At 38.7% G+C, this 17,355-nt stretch overlaps 1 protein-coding gene across 1 annotated transcript in view; it reads left to right on the top strand.

The window, feature by feature from the left end:
- Positions 1–16,982, top strand: part of FRK (fyn related Src family tyrosine kinase) — a 102,541-nt gene extending 85,559 nt beyond the window's left edge. Inside the window, exons 5-8 of the mRNA XM_045866051.2 lie at positions 3,265–3,423; positions 12,127–12,308; positions 13,382–13,547; positions 13,936–16,982. Coding sequence (XP_045722007.1) covers positions 3,265–3,423; positions 12,127–12,308; positions 13,382–13,547; positions 13,936–14,147 — 719 coding nt within the window. The 3' untranslated portion in view covers positions 14,148–16,982. The remainder of the gene's footprint in view (positions 1–3,264; positions 3,424–12,126; positions 12,309–13,381; positions 13,548–13,935) is intronic.
- Positions 16,983–17,355: the final 373 nt, after the last annotated feature.

Genomic DNA, 17,355 nt, shown 5'->3' with positions numbered 1-17,355 from the left:
ATTAAGTAACTTTCCTAAAACTTACTAGTCCTATGAACTTAGGTAAGGTTTTAAACTACTTTAAGTCTCAGTTTTATCATTTGGAAAAAAGAGGGTCATTAGTGCAAATGCTTTGAATAATGTCTTGAACAACAATAAAGCTTGTTGTTCATAGTAAGTGACCAGGAAAAACTGTTCTTATTTTAATTATCATCATCATCATCATCATCATTATTATTATTACTGTAAGGTCAGTCAGTGGCAGAGCTGGAATTTGAACCCACACCTATCCCTGTTGCATCACCCCAGTGAAGTAACATTCCATGACAGTACGACATTACTGTAGTTGCCTCATATCTACTTCTAATAACATAGGCAGGAATAATAACCAGAGGCTAGAATATAGTTCTCTGGGGGACCTTCCTTCTTTACCTAACCCAGAATCCTTAAGGGTTCAGAAAGCCTCCCGGTGACAGAACTTGAGCATCTGGGTGCTGCTGGGTAGCAGTCTTGTGTAACACCATGGTTCCCAAACTGTGTGCCAAGGCACTTCGGGGCACCACAGTGAATTCACAGGAGTGTCATAGGATATTTAAAAGTTTTGAGGTAAACAACTTGAACATAGTTCAGTATTAGATCATGTCACATTCCCTTTTCTGACATCATATCTTTGTGAAAATGGGTTTTTGGTGGGGACTGGGATCACACGCAAGTGAGTTCTTAATAAATGTTAGCTTGAGTGGGGCTGCTGACAGCTGTCCACTGAGGTGCAGATTCGCTAGTGCAGGACTTCGGTCTCAGCATCTACACCTGCCTTCTGAAGTGATGGAGAAGCACTTTTGAGTGGCCAGATGTCATGTGAGCACTCCAGGGGAGGACGATCTATTCCAGCACCTGAGATTTTCCCAATCACTGCATATATATTATTTTGAATCCTGAGCTTGTTGACAATTGAGCCTAAGCTTTATTTCCCAATCTAATCATTGTTTTCCAAAAATGAAGCAGCCAGCTATTCATCCTAACATTGTTCTTGAAGGAAGGCCTTCTGGAGGTCAAAAGAGAACAACAAAAAAAATCGCATTTCTTATATTAAAAAAAAAAGCCACGATGGTTTTCTCTCCAACAGGAATAATTATTATTGATTTACAGTGTAATAGCAGCAAACAGCTTTGGTGATTGGTTAAATGTCTTCACTTCACCGGGGCCATTAATCAATCTTAGCAGCTATTTATTGCTTAGCATACTACCACGCAATAAAGACGAGCCTGAAATCAACTCCCACAGTAGCTTTGACAGGCAAAAATTAATATTTAATGTTGCATTACTAGCTGAGTTGAAATTGGGTCTCTGCTGTGCAGCTGGTCAGCTGTAACCAGCGATGCTACGGAGAGCTCTGAGCAGACGTCACGTGCCGAGGCTCCTGATGTCCCGTGGGTCCAGCTCTTGGGCAGAGTCTGACTTGGCAATGATTTGAGTGTCCTGCATTCCACGAATCTGATGGCTACCAAAGCATTAGGGTAGAAACATACTGTATATATAAATTGCCTGAATGGTGATAGTAATTGCTTTTATCACTGGAAGCTTCATGAATCAGATTATTTTGGGGGTGGGTGGGGAGAATCCCACTATATCCATATTTGACCATAGGCCAGACTAATTGGAACAAGAAGAAAGTCCTTTATTATGTTTTGGGTGCCTCTTTTCTTTTCAGCTCCATTTTGCCACTATTTGATTATGTGGAACAAACCAATGGTAGGGATGGAATGGAGGAAGCATAGAAAATCATGATGGAAATGAGAATAGGTCATTTTTCTCTCTTCTCCCTCTTTGAGTCCTTGCCCCTTCCCCTCCTCAGTCTGTGAGAAAATAGAGTTGATGTGTTTGGTTTTTCCTAGAGTATGCATATTAATAATAATACAAATAATGGCCAATAGTCATTGAATATATATATGCCAGGTATTGCTGTTTCCCGGTGATGATATTATGGTATCAGTCGGGTTTTTAGCCATGTTTTACAGATGAAGAAATTGAAGTTCAGAGACATTTGGTAACTTGCTGAAGATCACACAGTGAGCTAAGATTTGATCAGAATCTGGAGTTTGACCAAGCCTGTGTTCTGAACTTCTACACTCTCAAGGGAATACCAAAGGATAGACTGCCTAAATGCTTTATGTGAAATGGTCTGCAAGTCACATGTAACTCTCCTTAACTTCATATTAATAAACAAGTTGGAGTGTTATCTTAGAATGTCAAAGCTTATCCATGCCTGGGTTCAAATATCAGTCATGAAGTCTTCATCATGAGACAGATGAATGGAACAGTCTCTTTGAGCATCAGTGGAAATGATATTTGCACTATCCGTGGTGAATACTGAGATGTGAAATGACAGTATTCCTTCAGTTACAGTAATGTCTCTGAAACATCATATCCTAAAAAAAAATTGAAAGATTTTTAAAAATTACTGATGAAATATAAACTCCAGGTATCCTTCCTCTTCTTAGACTTTATTTGTTGTTAACTACTTGGCACTTTGCATGGTAAGAGTTGAGCCATTAAAATACAATGTAATTGTAGGCAAGTCTTCATAATAGGTCCCAATACTGTCTCCTTATCATTCTGCTAAGCTCTTAAGAGTCTGACTACAGAAGTATTAATATAGGAGAAAATGTTGAAGATCAATTTCAAGTTAGACATAGAAGACTGGTAAAAAAACCCCACTAAGTTTTGGGTGTAGCCCTTGAATGTTTTCTCCTTGGCCTATACCAAATATCCCTACAGAATGAAGGACATAAATATGGCAGAATGTCATTGCTTTAGGATTGTTATCCAGCTGTTCCCACAGTGGGTACCAGGGACAGAGCAGCTATCGGTCTTCTCTGGATCCTGGACCAAAAAGCTCTGGCTGCAGTAATTAAACATTCAGTGTCCTGAAGCATTCACGGTAATAGAATGTCTTCTCTTTGTGTTCTTAATTTGCTGGCCTTGTTTTATCAATTAGACTGTCAGTCACTCCTTTTCCCTTCATTTTTCATATGGACCAGCATCAACCTCTCTTCACCTACAGGTCATAACACATAAATTACATCCCCTTGATGCACCAACACGTCAGCTATTAGGTTGCCCTGGTTGGACTGATTCTCTTCTTTGATAAATCTGAAGATTTGTGACACCAATGCTCTTACTTTACTGAGAAGCAGGAAGCAATCTTAGTGATTCCCACCAGACTGCTGTGAAGATAGGAATGCCTCAATAACATAAAGTGATTTCCTCCTTTTCTTGTTTCAGGTTCAATGGATCCAAAGGACTTCCTGAGGGAGGCACAGATAATGAAGAATCTAAGACATCCAAAGCTTATCCAGCTTTATGCTGTTTGCACTTTAGAAGATCCAATTTATATTATTACAGAGTTGATGAGACATGGAAGTCTGCAAGAATATCTCCAAAGTAAGCTAAAGACTTAATAAAAGGAAAAAAAAAAGAGGAATTTAGTTTAGCTAGTCCTATAAATGTCAATTTAGCAAGCCTTCTATAACCCAGTGTGATATCTGTGAGAATGAATGTCTTAACAGTGAATGGCTCAACTACATTTTAATAGGATATATACTGTGTACCAAAAGGAGGAAAAATATTTATGTAGCGAAGAACAAATTGTTCACAATAGACATATTGGAACACATAAATGTAATGTAGAAAACTGAAGACTATGAAACACCATGTTTTACATGATACTTTGTTTCCTACAATAACTAATGGACCATTATCAGTCATGGACCAATTTGTTCTATGGCCCAGAATTAGGGGACATGGAATACCTTTGGGGAGATAGGGAGAGGTACTCTCATTCTTTTTCCTTTGCCAGTGTTTGACAACATTGTACTTGTTGGTATTTAAAATACTTCCACGGCTAGGCAACAGTAGAATTTTCAGACTAAAAAGCAGAAATATACTATTGCTTTATTTCTACATCTGCTTCCTGTAGTCAGAGCAGACTTAAGGGCATTGTAAAATTTTGATGTTTATTACAAATGAATAATTTAATATGCAACAATATAATGAGTATTAAAATGAGATGTTCAAAGTAGTGGAGATCAAGTACTGAGAGAATAATTCATGCTTAAAAAAGAGACTTTTTCTATGCTTTCTTGAAATGTCAGAGTCGGATTGATAGAACGTGTAGAGGTAAAGGGAGGTGAGACTAATAGAACAAAGATATTAGAAAGATAAGAGTATTCTCTGATTTCAGGGTGACTTGTGAAGCTGGTGGTATTAAATCGCAAAGGTGGAAAAGAGAACAAAGAACATGGGCCTGTTAAATGCTGTTAAAAAAATATGCCTAGCTCATTTGCATAAAGATAGCAAATTTAACAATATCAGAATATATTAGCCACCAGAGTAAGACTAACCTCAGCCATTGACCCCTTTTGCCTTATTTCCAGGGACAAAAGTACAGTAGCCATCTTGGGTCATCTTTAATAAAAATGCTTTGTCAAGGCCACTTGTAACAATCACGATGGTAAATCTAATAGTCAATTCTCAGTCCTCAGACCTGTTCATAGCATTTATTTCAATGGACTTGAAATAATGGAAGCACTTCCTTCATTTGGCTTCCAGGACACTTCACTCAATGGCTTTTCCTCCTCTCTTTTTTGTTGGTTCTTCTCCCATCTATGTGATTTCTCTCATTTCTCAGATCTCTCAACATTTTGGAATTTTGCAACATCACTAGTTCCCTTGCTAAGCTCAGTCAGTCTCAGGGTTAAATAACATTTATATATCAAAGATTTCTCAAATTACATCCCTCCATTACTTCAGAATCATAAATCCAACTGCTTTCTTGACTCTACTTGAATGCTTCTCTGGATAACATAGATGTGATGCAGCAGCACCCCGTCTCCCAAATCCCAGAGGCATTTATTTCTTGCTCATATTATGTGTGCAAAATAGATTGGTTGGTGGCTCAGGTGTTTTGATCACCTTGGCAGGGGAAGGGGATGAGACTAATCTCGTTCTGGCTCTTAGAGCTCCAGTCGGGAGATGCAGAGATAACTTCTGTGCCTTTTTATCTGGTCAAACCAAGTCAGAGGGAATAGGGTAGTACAATCCTCTAACGTGGTTGAAAGGAGAAAAAAATAAATGTTTGTGAACAGCCAGAATTTCTACTACATATGTCCATTAAAAATCTCAAAACAACATGTCCAAAACTGATTTTATATTATCCTCAATAATTGGCTGCTCTTGTGGTCTTTCCTTCTTTGACGATGTCAACACTCAGCCTAATCTCTTGGATCATCTCTACTTCTTCTCACAGCCTCCATCTAACCAGTCAGCAAATCCAGTTGACTTTTTTCAAAATATATCCAGAATTTTGCACCTCTCTGCACACCCACCCTGGTCCAAGCCATCATCAGCTCTCTTCTGGATGGTGCAGCAGCCTCCTAAGTGGTCTCCCTCTTTTGGTTCTTGCTCCTCTCGGTCTCTTCTCAACACAGGAGTTGGAGAGATCCTGTTAAAATGTAAATCAGATCGTGTCCCTCTTCAGCTCAAAGCCTCAGTGACTTTCACTGGTTCTCTGTGTACAACCTCTAAAGTCCTACATGGCCCAGCTCTCCATTACCTCTCTCCCTTGTCTCCACATCTCCCCCAACGTCTCCGTTATCTCCCTTGACTCTGTCAGCTGCATTGCCTTTTGCTGCTCTTCATATCTTCCACATGTGCTTTGCTTCAGGCCCTTTGCACTTGCTCCTTCCTCTATCTGAATTTCACCCCCATTAACATCCCTATAGCTCACTTCCTCACTTCTGCAGTCTTTCCTCGGATGTTCCCATTATGGTGAGTCCTTCACTGGTCACCCTCTGAATTCTAAAATTTAATCTTCTTCTATCTCTTTGTATGCTTCTTTCCTGCTTTTTTTTTTTTGTTTTCTTTTCTTAGCTGCTGATCATCTTATAATGTATGACTTTGTTTTGTGGCTTATTGTAAGTACCTTCTAAAATACAACTCCAGGAGGTTAGAGATTTTTCTTTGTTTTAGTGATAGAACAGTGTCAGGCACATAGAAGGTGTGCACTAATTATGTATGTGTTGACTGACTGAATGAGAAAATTAATGGATAAATTAAGTGGGGCTATTCTGAACCTAATATCAAGACTCGGGGTTGAGCTTGTTTCGAGACACTTTAGTTTGTCAGTGTTTGTGTCAGCTTGACAAGATCCACTTATTAATTATGAACTCCTTTGACAGTGAGGATTTTTGTGGTTTGTTGATGTGTTTTACTCAGGGGTCAGCACAAACCCTGTCATATTCTGAGTTGGACCTTAAGGGTCAAGTTTACCAAGGCCTTCATTTGTCAAGATACTTAGTAGCCATGAGGAGTAATGAAGAGATGCTCATTACAGACAATCCCTTCCCAATCAAGAGGGCTTAAATTCAACAAAGTGATCTTAAAATGAATCTGCCCTCTTAAACAGCCTACCATGATAACTGTTATAAGATGAAAGACTCTTGAGTAATGGAACATAACTGAAAATATTTTCTTGTGGCAGATGTAAATTGTCACAGGCCTTTATATCAATTTTGACAACTGGCTGTTGTACTGGAAGTGTGTTCTGAAGTTTACTTGGGCACTTCCCAGGCCACTGCAGTCTCTCAGGGTAGAAAACGTGTTATTACTCAATTTTCTTCTCTATTGTGCCTGTCAGTGAAAACTTTTTATATCCACTGTAATAGGATTAGATGTCGTATTTGATAGTTGAAAGGACATACATATTTTTCCATAGAACCAGCTTTGTAGTCCCTAAGCTTGGCTAAATATTTTTTTGTAATAAATTTCTCCAAAATGGAAGAGGCTTGTCAAAAAACTTCAGCTTTGAGGGTAATTGATGTCAGGTATTTCTTATTGAAATTTAAAAAGAATAAATACCTGCATTTTTTTTTTACGTACATACATATTTTTTAAAATAAATAGAGTCCTAGCATGTTGTTAATCAATCTCATGGACAGTTCACTTAGATGGCCTAAAGTAGACAGGAGTATTTTCATTGAGATACTCTTTAGCTGACCTACAACTGTAGCCCCACCAGTCCGGTGCTCAGGAATCATGTGTAAGGTAAGTTTTAGGAAGGAGTATAGAATAGTTTTGTTTTTTTTTTCTGAGTATATATATTTTATTATTTTATTTTTATTCTTATGTTAATCCCCATACATTACATCATTAGTTTTAGATGAAGTGTTCCATGATTCATTGTTTGTGCATAACACCCAGTGCTCCATGCAGAATGTGCCCTCCTCAATACCCACCACCAGGCTAACCCATCCTCCCACCCCCCTCCCCTCTAGAACCCTCACTTTGTTTTTCAGAGTCCATCGTGTCTCATGGTTCGTCTACCCCTCCGATTTCCCCCGCTTCATTCTTCCCCTCCCTCTACCTTCTACTTCTTTTTTTTTATAGAATAGTTTTTAAGAGCGTGAGATTTCAACCTCAAACATGCCCGAACTTGAATCTCCACTCTACAACTTATTACTTGTTCTTCTAAGTAGCAGAAACTGCTATGGAAGGGGACAAATAATAACAATACTTACTTCAGTAGTTCTGAGCATAAAATGAGGTGATGTAGTGAAAATCAACCATATGGGATAGTGGTAGGAGAGGTGCATATATATTCATTTTTTTCCTTTAAAAAAAAAAAGCCACCGTATAGTATTTACTATGTGCCAGGCATTTTTCTTTCTTTCTTTCTTTCTTAAAGATTTATTTATTTATTTATTTATTTATTTATTTATTTATTTATTTATTTATTTATTTATTGGAGAGAGTGAGAGAGTGATCACATGAGTGGTGGGGGGAGGGGGTCAGGAACAGAAGGAGAGGGAGCGGGACAAGCAGACTCTGCACTGAGCATGGAGCCAGATGCAGGGCTCAATCCCACGACCCTGAGATCATGACCTGAGCTGAAACCAAGAATCAGATGCTTAACCAACTGATTAAGGTTAATCGCCTGCTTAACTACCCAGGCACCCCTGCCAGGCATTTTCTAAGTGTTGTACAAATATTAACTTAGTTCATTCTTCTAACAACCCGATGAGATGAGTATTATTATTATTATTGTTATCATCATTTCCACCTTACAGTGGAAGAAGCTGAGGGATGGAGAGGTTAATAACTTATCCAAGGTGGTTGAGCCAGAATTCAAACCCAGAAGTCTGGCTCCGTAGTCTATGCTTTTAACTGTATGCATAACACTGGCATTAGTTTCTTAACGTGAACCTATATTCATTATCTATTGCTGCACAACAAGTTACCCAGAACTTAGTGGCTTAAAACAGCAAGCATTTATTATCTCACAGTTTCTGTGGTCAGGAATCCAGGTACAGCTGAGCTGGGTCTTCTACGCCCGGGTTTCTCACAAGACTGCAGTCAGGTGTTGGCAGATGCTTCAGTTATCTGAAGGCTCTAGGGGAGGTTGATCTATTTCCAAGCTCACTCATGTGATTGTTGGCAGGAATTGGTTTCTCCAGGGCTGTTGGACAGAGGAAGCCAGTTTCTTGCTGGTTGTTGGCCTGAAGCTGCCCTATGATCCTTGGTACGTGGACCTCTCCATAGGGCAACTTACAACATGGCAGTTGGCTTCATCAGAGTGAACAAGTGAGAGAGCAAGAGAGAGGAGAGTGCCTGCAGGATGAAGCCACAGTCTTTTATAATTTATCTTGGAAGTCATACCCCATCACTTCTGCTGTATTTTATTTGTTAAAAGTGAGTCAGTGGTCCAAACCACATTTAATGGAAGGGAATTTCATAAGAGCACAAATACCAGGAAATAGAGAATATGAGAAGCCATTTTAGAAACTGTCTATCACTTGACCTAGGACTAGTCACCAGTTTATCTTGACGTTTGTACATTTCTTTTCATATTGAGTTAATTTGGCATCAAAAGGCATAGCTATTTTGGCCAATAGAGCAGCAATACTTTGCCATTATGCTGCACACTAAGTTATGCTCTGTCTTTGGGGCACCTGGGTGGCTCGGTCAGTTAAGCGTCTGACTCTCAGACCATGATCTCAGGTGTGAGATCGAGACCTGTGATGGGCTCCATGCTTAGCGTGGAGTCTGCTTGAGATTCTCTCTCTCCCTCTGCCCTTCCCCCTGCTCTCTCTCTCTCTCTCAATACATAAATAAGTAAGTAAGTAAATAAATAAATAAATAAAATCTTTTTATTTATTTGAGAGAGAGAGAGAAGGCACAAGCAGAGGAGAGGGATAGAGGGAGAGGGAGAAGCAGACTCCCCGATGAGCAGTGAGCCCGACTCGGGGCTCCATCCCAGGACCCTGAGATCATGACCCAAGCAGAAGGCAGACACTTAACTGACTGAGCCACCCAGGTGCCCCAATAAATAAAATCTTTTTTAAAAAAGTTATGTTTTGTCTTTTTGCTTACATCTCATTTTATACTGAATGATCAATATTAGCTGCTGTAATATACAATTCAAACATTTTAGTGACATAACAAAAATATGCATTTTTGATATGCATCAGACTTGCTTTGCTACATGGCTTTCTTGAAATGGTGACATAGGGATTTAGACTTCTTTCATTATGTGGCCCTGCCATTTCAAAATGTATTTCTTCTAGCTACAAAAATGTGGGAGATTTTAAGGATCAGGCCTGTAAGTGACGAACGTGCTCTTTTGCACACATTGCAGTGCACAGAATTAGTGACATGGCCCAATTTAACTGCTAGGGAAGATGGGCAACATAGTCTTCTATGTTTGCCCAGGAAGAAAAGGGCAAAAGAAAAGGGTCAGTGAGCACTTAGTTTCACCACACATAGTATTTAAATATGCTGCTTGCGTTAAAAAATAAATATATATGTATGTATGCACACAGAGTGCTTAGATCTATACCATTAAAAAAATGTCCTCAACTCTATTTATTTCATTATTTTAAAAGATTTTATTTATTTATTTGACAGAGAGAGAGACAGCGAGAGAGGGAACACAAGCAGGGGCAGAGGGAGAGGGAGAAGCAGACACTCCACTGATCAGGGAGCCCGATGTGGGGCTCCATCCCAGGACCCTGGGATCATGACCTGAGCCAAAGGCAGATGCTTAACCAACTGAGCCACCCATGTGCCCCTATTTATTTCATTTTTTATTGAAAAGATGGCATGCATAAAGGACACACATCATATAGTATAATTTATCATTAATTAGAAGTGAGCAATAAACAATGGTATGGCCACTGTACAAATCAAGAATGAGAACGGGGCTAGCACTCCAGAAACCCCCTGAGTACCATGTCATTGACAGCCTCTCACAATCATGAATTTCCTGCTAATTGCTTTCCCTTGACTTATTCTCTGCCAACTCCCTGTTGTCTTCCCTTCTTGACTAGGGTTTGGAAATTGTTGTCTCCATATTCTCAGCTCCCATTCTGCCCTCAACCCCTTATCCCCCATCTCCAGTGAAAGTGCTCTTTATAACACTAAGGTCACCAATGACTGCCTAGTAATATTTAATAAATACCTTTTAGACCTTATCTTGCTGGACTGACTTGTGGAATTTGACAATGGTGGTGACTTTCTCAAAACCTTTGACTGTTAGGATGCTCTCTTCTGGTTTATCTTTCATTCTTCCGGCTGATTTTTCTCAGTCTTCTTGTAGGTTTATCTTCCTCTGTCCACCCGAAATGTTGGTGTTTCTCATGATTCTGTCACTTCCTAACAGTCTCACCCACTTCTAATGTTTAACTCTACCCACAAACTATGACTGTTAAGTTGGTATCTTTAGCTGCATGTGAGCTCCAGAGCCATATGTTTGTCTTCATTTAGGCATTTCCATTTGGGTAATCCATATGCATCTCTACCTTAACAATTCCTAAACTGTTTAATTCTGCTTAGGCAGCAGCAATGATAATAAAAACAGGTAGGATTTACTGAGTTCTTTCTAGGTGCCAGGTTCTGCTTTAAGTGTTTTACATGTATTAACTCATTTTAATTCTCATTTTAACAACTAATACCATAAGGGAATTACAATGACCACTATATAGATGAAGAAACGGAGGCACAGGAGTGTTAAACAGCTTGCCTGAGGTCAGGAAGAAATGTGAGGCAAAGCTCTGATCCAGATCTTGGCACTCTAGCCTCAAGCCAGTTTTCTAACCCCTGAGCTAGAGTTACCTTTCAAGTCAAGTTGTATCTAAGACTCTTGACCGTGAATTCAACACAGTTTTGGTAATATTTGGCTTATTGAGTCAGGGATGATGATAGTTTGGATTTATAGGAGACCTTTTTAATTCTTCAGAAATCTGAAGACATCTACTAAGAGTATGGTAGCTAAACAGTATCCAGGGATGGCTGACCCCACTGCACAGAGTCAGCAAAGAATAACCCTAACCCCTCTATTAATGATCAAACTGAGTCTACTTTCCTAAACTTAATTATATAGGATGAGTAGTGGTAGAAACTATGTCTATTAAAGGCATGTCCGTGCCTGGAGAGATGAGTGAACTATTTCTAAGAATAACAGGCTTAAAAAAGGAAATTAAAAAAAAAGTATATCAAGCTTAATGGAGTACAAATGTAACATACACATTTTATAAATACTGATAGACCCTTCATTTTTGTTAGTGAGCTAGTTTTTAAGAACAATATGATAGAAAAAAAAAAAAACCCAATATGATGGAAGAATGAGAACTTTTCATTGGCTCAGCCATGCAAGTTAGTATTATTTTATAGCTTCAAAGACTAAAATTATGAAATGTTTGAAGGAAATCTAGAGGCAACCAAGTAACCAAGTAACTTTTCCATGAAGAGATGAGTCAATGATGCGTGCTATGGAAAATGGCAATACCTGGACTCTTTCAGATCTTTAGAGCTGTATTCGAATTACGTGATACTGTTGTTTCTTTCTCTGTGGAATGTTCCTTCAGGGGAGAGAGGGCCACAGCCTTGGAATGTGTTTGGACTCTGAAAATTGTTGCCTCATTGACCCTTCACAGGAAATGAATGGTCTGTATTAATTATGTTTCTTTGCTCAACAGATCAGTGCTATGGCACTTAATCCCACCGACAGCTCATTCATCAAAATTCTCAGAATTCACTTCAATAATTCACATGTTCTCCAAAGTCAATCTCTTACTTTCTCTTATTGCTCAGATGATGCTGGGACAAAAATCCATCTGACTCAGCAGGTAGACATGGCTGCGCAGGTTGCCTCTGGGATGGCTTATCTGGAGTCCCAGAACTACATTCATCGAGATCTGGCTGCCAGAAATGTCCTGGTTGGTGAACATAATATCTACAAAGTTGCAGATTTTGGACTTGCAAGAGTTTTTAAGGTGAATTTTGTTTTGTTCTAACTAGGTTTTGTCACAGGTCAGAAGTCTAACATACCAGCAGACTAATAGATTTACTGTTGTTCTTCAGAATAATGTTTCTCCAAGTTCTGTGGTCTGTAGAACACTTCAATAGCCCAAGGCCTTACAGATAAACTACCTCCTGTTTCTATTTCTTCACCAAGGAGAAAGAAACAGAGAAAATGATGCCTAACCAGATGGGAAAGTATGTGATTAAGTTTGTGGTTGGATTAATGATCTGCTTTTCAGTACAGGAGCCTCTGTTGGTTTGCCTCAATTTTCCTTACAAAAAGCAGCACATTTTGTATAGTTACCCCATCCACCTTTGCTCACTTTCTGCCAGATTAATATTCACACTGCCAGAACTCTTTAGCAATCACTGACTTTTTAATTACTGCCCCTCTCCCCATGTCATGACATCAGGCCAAAAGACACTGACATTAGTGACATACTATTAGGTGTTTTTCTCTGAATTTAATTTTTAATTTCTACCTTGTGCCCTACAAATATGGGTGTGGAACATGAAACACAACATATAAGTGATTCTCTTTTGATCTTCATGAATTCATTACCTTTTTTATAAGTTAATTAGAAGCTCAGTGACTTGATATATTAATTTAAATAATTTGGATCCTACTTTTCAGTATCAGAAAGTGGCAACATGGTAATTATTAAAGTCAGTGGCTCTCCAATACCAACAGTAAGTCTGGAAACAGACAGACTTTGCTTTCCTTTTTTTAAATTTGCTGAAGACCATCACACGTGAGTTCTCCCACATGCAGTAGAGTGCTCCTCTCAGTGCTGTTTTTAGCACATAGTAGGCTCTTAAATAATATTTTATTAATGACTTCTCATAGATTTCTCCATCTTATAAGCCAGATTTGGAATTTGCTACTATAATTATCAATTGAACTAAGCTCATTTTGAAACTTTTCCCTCTAAATTTTAATGTGAAACAGGCTACACATTAAACAGGTTTAATGTGAAATGAGGGTAGCAAAAAAAAATATATATATATCACTTGAACTTGGCTTGATTCCTTAATGCATTAACAGGTAGATAATGAAGACATCTATGAATCCAAACAAGAAATAAAGCTGCCAGTGAAGTGGACTGCGCCCGAAGCCATTCGTGGTAATAAATTCAGCATTAAGTCCGATGTGTGGTCATTTGGAATCCTTCTTTATGAAATCATTACTTATGGCAAAGTGCCTTATAGTGGTGAGTAATTAATTCTGAAGTGGGCCTTTCTGCTGCAGGTCACTTACTTAGGTGTGACTTTAACTGCTTTGCCCAGACTTAGAGGGCAGAGTTATGGGGCTGACCATACCATGTGCCTGTGGGAGCATAATAGATAAAATTTGATGATGATGATTTGCATTAATGAGGTAGTTTATTGCCCCTTTCTCCTTTGCTCTTGAATTGCAGTCTTATGGACATTACTTGCTGCAAGATGTAGTTTAATCTCTGCAGCCTGGGAAGGGGATGGTAGACCTCATAGCTTCACCAAGGAAATCAGTTTGCTCTGTAATCTTGAATATAATTATCTATGAATTTAAGACCCTGAACTTTAACTTGTTTTTTGTTGGTTCCTTTCTATGTTATTTAGGCATGACAGGTGCTCAGGTAATCCAGATGTTGGGTCAAAACTATAGACTCCCTCAACCACCTAACTGTCCACCACAGTTCTACAACATCATGTGGGAGTGTTGGAACGCAGAGCCTAAGGAACGGCCAACATTTGAGAAACTGCATTGGGAACTTGAAGACTATTTTGAAACAGACTTTTCATTTTCAGATACAAATAACTTCGTAAGATGAACACTGAAGAAGAACATTAAATAATCAAGTAACAAAAGAGTTCAATAATCAGTCCAGAAATACAACCTTATTAATCAACTGCCAGAAGAACTTACCTTGACATATTCGAGTGATAGGGTCAGTGTGTCTGTGTATTATGAAGAAGATTATAGGTGCATTATACGTGACTGGGCAACACTGCACGACAGTCTAAGATGATATTTTATCACTGCCTGGCAAAAATCAAACACAGAAACACAGTTATTTTTCTTTTTAAAAAATACTTAAACATTTCTATTTATTGTTTGAAATACCGATCAAGAGGATCAACAGATGATAGTCAATTTTTACTCAGTGACTATTGTAGCATTTTCCTGTTTACTGATTAGAGTGGTTATTCATTATTCCTCGGATTGCTGAATCCCATCAGGCTGTTATTATGAAGGAATCTGATTGCTTTGCTGCACAGCAGGACCTGTGCTTTGAGATTTTTTTTTCTCTTTTAAAATATCCTGTAACTACAATGATGGTAAAGCCATGTGAAATGACTTGATTGTACTTGGAGCAATTGCACATATTTTTTCCTATGCATAAAAAAATGAAGCAGCTGTTGAGAAAAAGAATTAAAATTTCTCTCATTTTGTAGAAGGAAATGATGGGATTTTTCTGTACCTCAGTATGTGTCATCTGAGAATCATCTACATTAGTTTTAATCTCATAATGTTAAGAATCAGATTGCAAAGCAGATGAGTTATTATCTATGGAAATATGTGAGAAACATCTAGTGGCCTGCAAAATCTGAGAAATAAGTATAAAATAGTTTAGGAACAGGAGAGGAGAGCAGTAGGATTGCTATGGCTGAGATTCCTGAATAATTTTTTAAAAGATGAACCTTTGGCATTTAGGCCAGAGTTTTAAATTGATTATAGTGCAGGTCAAGCTCAGTTTTCGAACTAGAGGCTAAGAATAAGGTCTGACCTTGGTTATGAAGCTATATTTTCTGTCTGGTAGGACAAGAGGGTTTTTACTCATCTTAAATGTGCATTAACCTTTGTAAGCATGTTACTGTCTTCTTAAGCAACAGGTGGATCAAATTTTGTGCCCCATAAGATGATTAGGGAGAGTTCTCAAAGGTAGTTTCAGAATCGAGTATATATTCAAAGATCTCTGCTGTAAAGCAATATGAATGAAACAAGCCATGAAAAGACAGAAGATTTTGAGTATATTCTCTCATCTTTAAAGGAGAAGAACATATCTCAACAGTTACAGAAACCCAAATTCAAAGTGGATGAAGTATTAAGAAGTAAATGTGTGAGCTCTACCTGGAAGGCTGGAGGTAGAGAGGGCTTCAGGTACCATATCATTGGCACTTCAGTGATAGTGACGGGGACCCACTTTCCTTCCAGCTATCTTCTCTGTCACCAGCATTGTCCTCATTCTCAAAGTCCCAGATGGCTCAGTAGCAGCTGGGGCTCCCTGTTCTTTTCTCCTCATCTAGTAGCGGAAAATGGGAAACCTCTCTCTCTGCATTTTCAGCTTGCATAAGAAGCATTCTTTTTGGGGGCTCCTGGGTAGTGCAGTCAGTTAAGCCTCCGACTCTTGGTTTCAGCTCAGGTCGTGATCTCAGGGTTGTGAGACTGAGCCCTGTGTCGGGCTCCGTGCTCAGCAGGGAGTCGGCTTAAGACTCTCTCTCCCTCTCCATCTGGTCTTCTCCCCCTACTCTCTCTGTCTCTCTCTCAAATAAATAAATCTTTAAAGAAAATCATTCTTTTTTCTCGTTAGACAAATTGGGTCATATGCTGATGAATAATAGACTTAACGTGAATGTTATGTGCTGATTGGCTTAGAATAAGTTCTGCCACTGAAACTGGACATGTGGCCCTTTTTCCTGGAGACAAGTTGGGAGGTTGGCTTATCGGAATAAAATCAGATGCTGGATAGGTATCCATTAAGGAGAAAATCCCAGTTGTAGGTAGGTGTGTGTACATACATTCAGACTTCTCTGCAACTGAAATGGGTCATGTGGAGCTATTGATAATAGAGCCCCTCGACTTTTTTTTATAAATAGGAAAGATTTATAAGATAAGGTCAACACTAGTTGTTTAAGTCAGTTGACTATGTATAGGACAACTTCATTTGTTTAAAGTCAGAGTCTAATTGTGAAAATTCAACTACTATATAATCTGTCTTTTTTTTAGCAGCTAATAATAATAACTTTCTTAGTAAGATCTGATTTTGAAATGTATAGAGAAGGTTATCCTTTCTTGTTTTAATAATACCTGAAACCGGTTTAACTTACTACGTTTGATTCTTGGAGACGTTTATATTCAAGGTTCTGTCAAAGCAATCTATTGTTCTTGTTTTTGCCTGATGGATCATAGAGAAAAATAATGGATTCAGTTATGAGAAGCAGTAATAGATTTTTTTTAAGCTGACATAAATTTCTTTCCCCGTATAGAATAAAAGGATCGGGAAAAGATAAGTTGAATTTTCCTACAATGAGCCAGTTCTTGTTAAATTTACCTCCCATAAATTGTAGCAAAGCTCTTTCTATGTAATGTTTTATTTATGTAATTCAGTTATTTGGAGGTGGTGGTGAAGGATGTGAGTACCTCATTTCATGTGGTATTTCAAATCTCTTTTGACAAAAACCTAAGAATTTTTGCAATAGGAAAAATTCAAAATTCCATTAAGCCTCTTTTAAGAAGGTTAGGAAGAAAATAGGTTTATATTACCTAAGGTCGAAAGAAGCACAGAATGGATTCCTAAGAGCTGTGGAACCTGAATATTGTATCATGGAAAACAAAGTAAAATCGAGGTGACCAGCAATCTGCAAACTGGGCCGTGGTGGGTGGGAAGGTGTCACAAAGGACACCAAAGAATGAGCGTGGGGAAGTATCAGGCTGAGCACATTCACATCCACTCACAACGCATGTCTGCATGGTGACTACATGGATCAACTGAACCATAAGGGGCCAAAACTCTTCCGATTCTCTGATGGCCCAAAAGGAACCATTGCCCTTGGAAGGATGCCATAGTGTCACCCAGCTGGAGCTTCCTTGAGGAAGCAGTGCCCAGCTGGTGATCCCTGGCTTTGCCAAGCACATGCCCTATCTGCAATAAGGTTTTTCACAGTCTAGTTGAGCATATGGTTTCTGGACCAAAACGCTTGTCTGAGAGTGTGTCCATGGTGATTTTTAAGGACTCTGCAATGATACATTATGTGAAC

The sequence above is a fragment of the Mirounga angustirostris genome, unplaced genomic scaffold, assembly GCF_029215605.1.
Source record: "Mirounga angustirostris isolate CCGP_5_RB_7025 unplaced genomic scaffold, mMirAng1.0.hap1 SCAF_8, whole genome shotgun sequence".
NCBI classification, from domain to species: domain Eukaryota; kingdom Metazoa; phylum Chordata; class Mammalia; order Carnivora; family Phocidae; genus Mirounga; species Mirounga angustirostris.
This window is presented reverse-complemented; position numbering and strand designations above follow the sequence as displayed.